The sequence below is a fragment of the Oncorhynchus masou genome, chromosome 11 (assembly GCF_036934945.1).
Source record: "Oncorhynchus masou masou isolate Uvic2021 chromosome 11, UVic_Omas_1.1, whole genome shotgun sequence".
Classification (NCBI taxonomy): Eukaryota; Metazoa; Chordata; class Actinopteri; order Salmoniformes; family Salmonidae; genus Oncorhynchus; species Oncorhynchus masou.
The window spans coordinates 33,753,787-33,759,459 of NC_088222.1; the positions used below are offsets into that span (position 1 = coordinate 33,753,787).

Here is a 5,673-nt window from a genome sequence, read left to right on the forward strand (position 1 = left end):
TCATTCCAGGGTTTTTATTTTTACTATTTCCATATTGTAGAATAATAGTGAAGACATCAAAACTAAGAAATAACACATGGAATCATGTAGTAACCAAAAAAAGTGTTAAAAAATATATTTTATATTCTTCAAAGTAGCCACCCTTTGAATTTGTTAACACTTTTGCACACTCTAGTCACATGGAATGCATTTCAATTAACAGGTGTGCCTTGTTCAAAGTTAATTAAATATATATGTATATAATAATTAAGAACATGTGAAAGCAAGACTGTTGTCCCTTGGGGGGGGGGGGGGTTTGGAAAATAATTCCCTGTCCTATAACAGAGTCAGAATTTAAAGTGTGTATTTTGGTTGTTTAAGTGTATACTTTTTGCTGTGGTGGTGATGGCTTCTTAATTACACATGGAAAAGGGATTTTGAAATTCGGTGGTTAGGTTCAAACAAAGTATATATTTATATATGTGCTCTGGATTTTATGCAAGATCATTAAAAAATGAAATTGAGTGCAAAGAAATGAAATATAATTTTGTGTATATGGCAGCGTTTGTATAATTGTGTACCTATAATTTGTTTGTTTATGAAAATACATACTTTTAGTATTACTGTGCTATTTCTGCAATGATTAATATTTGTATGGTTGCTCTACATGAACTACAGCCGTTTAGTTTTTTCTACAGTTTTTGTGCTTGAATTTTTTTCTGTAATAAAGAGTTGATAATTCAGTAGCTGCCTTGATATTGAGTGTGTATATTGTTTGTATTGTGCTTATAAGAAACTAACACCCTGTAATTAGGGCTGGGAATTGCCAGGGACCTTGCGATACGATATTGTCACAATACTTAGGTGCCGATACGATATATATTGCAATTCAATACTGTGATTTTATTGCGATTAGATATAATAAACATATTGCTCACCATAAGTCTGCTGCAGAGGGATAAGAGAGAGTCATGAGAAAACACGTTTTTATCAGGCATGGAAATAAGTGCTGAAAACAAATTGGCTCCCTATTTAAAAATATGAAGTTTTGGTGCAGGTACACCCAATTAACGCCAGAAATATATTGTTCTATTGTCCAAACTATACGATATAGCGTCAAAAATAATATCCCTAAATGTAACTGCAGCGATTCGCCCCCATTACTACCTGGAATCATGATTGTTTTCAGGAGAAGTTGGTATGTGTTTAAATTAGTAATGTCTCTAGTTGGCTTTCGTTTCCACTATGGAATGGTTGAAACTGCTATCATGTTTGCACTAGTTGCACCATTATTAAGGCATTACCAAAGCTGTTACAGATAACAATGCAAAGTAGATTAAAATTAACTAATATGACAGAGAAATGGTGCCAAAGTTTGTCCTTGGACAAATGGTCACTGCCGTGGGTCACAGATATGTTTTTCAAACTGTTTAGCCACTTGGACAGTGGTGACTAATTTTTTGGCTGTGACTCTGGAAGTGAATTTGCTGTCTGCTCTGTGGCCCTTGAGAATATAGAGACTGGAAATGCTTTGCTCTCCATTATTGTACAAGGTCATCCTGTGAATGAAAAATACATGATTGGAGAGGAAACCTTTGCAACTTAGATGAGGAAAAACATCCACACAGCTGCATGGCAAATACTGCTTTTGAATATAGCATCTTGCCTCTCAACCTAAAAAATGCCTTGACTGTTTAGTTACTAATTCTTTATTTGAAGATTTCCTCAACATCTTTACAACTTGACCTGTCTGAAGCTGCATGCTTGGTATACAGTATAACACAGTTTCTAAATGATATATATTATATATATACTGGGTGTGGTGTATGGTAGATGTTTTTAATTATTAATTTGGTACACAAACACAACAGCACATAAGCGACTTGTATAGTAGAGTGAATTTGAATGGAATTCACAAGAGTGAATTTGAATGGCTAAGAACATGTGGATTTTACTCTCTGTCGGCTCAATACGAGTATGATTAAGTCTGAAATAGTTTGTATGAGGTCGATAATTACCAAGAGAGGCAAAATGGCGAGACTTCCCGGAATACTTGCGAAATAGACCTAACAAACCAGGTTTATATCGAAGGAGTGCCTATGAATTGAAGACCTGCACATGTGCAGTTCGGCACGAGATTACCTTTAACCTGATGACGCGTTTCTGTGCATGAACTAGCTAACATCGCCATGACATTGCCTATAAGTGTGATCTGGGATTTCTATTATCAGTAGCGACACATCATTCAGGGCCAGAGCCCCACGTGTTTTGAACCCCACCTGTTTAGCTATGATTTTGGCTGTTTTGCATGTTGTTTTGGCATTAATACGTGTCACATATCAGTTTGCAAACAATGTAAAAATAAATATAAAAAATAATAATTGAGTTAATAAAGCCACATACAAACATGGTCTCTTTTTTGCTTTCTTGAGTTTGGCAGCTCCAAAATGCAGGTGTTTCAGCCCAGCTCAGTGCTTTCTGCGTAGGGGTTGGTAATGTTCTCTTGTTGCGTCGTAATTGGCTCAGTGTTCTGTCACTCATAGGGATGCCACGTAATTGCAAAATCTATGGGGAGAGCTCAAAAATTCAAGCACAGGGGGTGCTGTCATAGAGTTACATTAGAAGTGCCCATGCAAGAAGGCTCAAAGTCATTGGCCACAGATAAAATTACGTCAAATCACAGTAGCTTTGATTGGACTGATCATGTCAACATCAACTTTCAAAATCTTAGTTAGCAAGCTACGTAAGTCATCATCACGAATCAAGTCGACAACCTACTGGCAAATCCTTTTAAATCCTTGTCATATGATGATAAATTATAGATAAAACGTATCGATGCTCATCGACCACTGGACATTGACATTACACAACAAGTTGGAAATGGCAAATTCAACAATGAGTGGTTTGGAAAAATTTTAGTAGCCCATGTGTCCCACCCTAATAATTTGGGCCATTTCCCCTCATAATTTAGTCTACTATTCTGACTTGGTGGTGCACATGTAACCTATAGCCTGTTTTAGAGAAATGTCATCATTGAATATTGTAAGAATTTAATTGTCTGCTTATATCCCCCTTTATTTACCCTATGGTTCTGACTTGGTGTACAGGGAGAATACTGTAAGAACGGCCCATGTTCTGAATTTTGTCATCGTACGTTTAAAAAGTGCTGAACAACTAGTTATATTGACTATGTCCGTCTTAACTCGCTCATTGTCTTTACCATTTACCCTCTCGTCGTCCCCTTATGCCATAGTTTGTACATCTCAATTGTCAGTAGAAACCACATTTGTTTAAGCCAGTCAGCCATGTGAGATATGTTTTTTAAGGCAGTAAATGAGGCTGAATGAACTGTTTCACTGCCAGACAAGGCTCCGCTGATAGCCAGGAGTAAAATTGGAAAGGTGTTGGGGCAGCAGTCCCAACACCGTTTGTCACCGTTATAGTCCAATTAATGTATTGTTTAGTGTTGTGTAGTGGCTTTAATGACATGCATCTAAAACAAAATGTGGGGAGTTGGCCCCAACATTTACATGCTAAAATCGCCACTGTCTATTGTAGAAGCAGTTTCTGCCTATCTTCATACTGTACTGTCTTTGAATATACTGCACAAATCTGAACTAGTAAAGGAGAAGACAGACTAACATGAATGTCAGTCATCTGCAGTAAATCACCTGCTTGGTGTGGAAGAAGCGCGGCAAGTCAACGTGTAGTCAGGAAATTAACAGAAAATGATGACCAATGTTCTGTGGTCAGACGCAATAGGACGGCCACCCACTGCGCAAGGCCGAAGTTCGCGTTGGTCTGTCTTTTCCTTAATTAACATCAGTAAGCACAGAACCAGGTGGTTTTCTAGAATAACAAAGTGAAGTCAATTAGGATTATCAATTTTATTTTCAAAAGTGTAACACCTTTCTGCACATTATTTTCTAATAACAAAAGCTAATGTCATAAACATAAATAAGATAGTTACTTTACAATTACTTAAAGCAGTTATTAAATGAAAACCTGTTTCAGACAGACATGCTACTTTTGCAGCACTTTCTTCATACAAAAACATAAAAGCTCAAATTGTACTATCGGATGTGAAAGGTCATGTTTCAGTGTTGACAAAGGCATTTTGTGAAAGAATAGGGATAGATAAGTAGGATCCTAAAATGACTGCTTACAAATGTGAATAAAGCGGATTAGACATTTGATGGTGATACTTCTAGCGTACTACCAGTGCTTCTAACTAATATTTAAGACACTCACAGGCCTGCAAATGCCGATGTCAATGAAGCAATTACATCCCATAGTCAATAAAGTACACAGCCTAGCCCCTGATCCATTTGTGTTGTCTTAATAACATCCTATGGTCACAATCATAGGAGTTGGCAAGACAGCACAAACAGATCTGGAACCAGGCTACCCACAGCCATGTTTTACGATGCAAATCATCTTGAGGCTCCCTCATAGTGCTAAGGTGTCTTTTATCAGCCTTCTCATGGTGGTGCTTACTGAGGTGCCCAGCGTATCAGTGATCTGAAAAGTGATTTTGTACAGGTAAGGCTGTACGTCTTTGAGGCTGGTGTCAAACACATTGTCCACGTCCGACTGTGTGGGCATTTTGGGTAGGTACTCGTGCTGGTTGATCACCTCCACAATGTTGATCACCTTCTCGCCCAGCTTCTCGCCCACTTTCTCCCGGCAGATCTGTCTCTCCTGCTCGTTGGCCAGGTTGACGACGTTGACCTTAATGCTCCAGACCTCCCATGGAATACACTCATCAGAGAAAGGCCAGCGAGACTTCTTTTTCTGGTAGAACTCCAGTGAGATTTGTCCCATTCCATCAGTCCCGTTGCCCATGGCATCCTGTAAAGAACAACATAGATCCAGAGGTCAATGGATGCCAGTTAAAAAAAAAAAATACAGCTAGCTACATGTTTTAATGTATAATTTCAATAGCCAAACAATCAAAATAATCAGACAGGCCTTACCTTGAATTCGCCCACTGCTTTCCTGATGACCCTGTCAAGCTCATCTGAAGAAACACGAACAAAACTGAAATCAATATAGTCGCAGTCAATGTCCTGTGTGCCAACAGTGCCAATGGAGTAGGTGCCCTCTTTCTTGTAGTGAAATTTTCCAGTGCTGCGATGCAATAGGATAGTGTGCAACAGAGCCAGCATAGCCTCGTCGACCTGTCTTCCCTCCACCGACACCTCCAGAACCTCCGAACGGCAGTTCATGATGATCTGCTTCCCCACAGTGGCAGGTTGAATATATGGGGAAACTAGCAAGCTATTGAAACACACCCTTCAATGGTTGTTTACGTTCCATAAAACAGGGCTAAACATCAAAATGAGCTAGCTAGCGGACGTTAGATGCTACTGCTAGATAGCTATTGTGAGTAGTTAGCTATAACGCGCAGCAAACGTTATTTCCCTCGAGCAAGTTCGAAGGTTATCAAGAGAAGGCGCAACTTTCAGATTCACTTGATGAATATAGCTACATATGTTGTTGCTTGCTATCTATGTTCTTTAAATGTATTTATTCATAATAACTTGCTGACACAAAGTGTAATGTCGTCGTTCTTACTAGAGAGGAGGAGTCATTTCTGTAAACACAACACTGGAAAATCTACGGAATGTAGTTTGGTCCAATCCGAGCCTTGTATCTCTGCAAGGTAACAAAAAGGGTATCGATAATAGCTCT

General features: G+C 38.7%; 1 protein-coding gene across 1 annotated transcript; it reads right to left on the reverse strand.

Annotated features, from left to right (window-relative positions):
- Positions 1-3,851: 3,851 nt before the first annotated feature.
- On the reverse strand, positions 3,852-5,570 carry LOC135548575 (autophagy-related protein 101-like). The gene is made up of 2 exons (XM_064978323.1): positions 4,956-5,570; positions 3,852-4,830 (listed from the first exon to the last, which is right to left on the reverse strand). The coding sequence occupies exons 1-2, from the start codon at positions 5,205-5,207 to the stop codon at positions 4,429-4,431; spliced, it is 654 nt and encodes a 217-aa protein (XP_064834395.1). The 5' UTR covers positions 5,208-5,570; the 3' UTR covers positions 3,852-4,428.
- Positions 5,571-5,673: the final 103 nt, after the last annotated feature.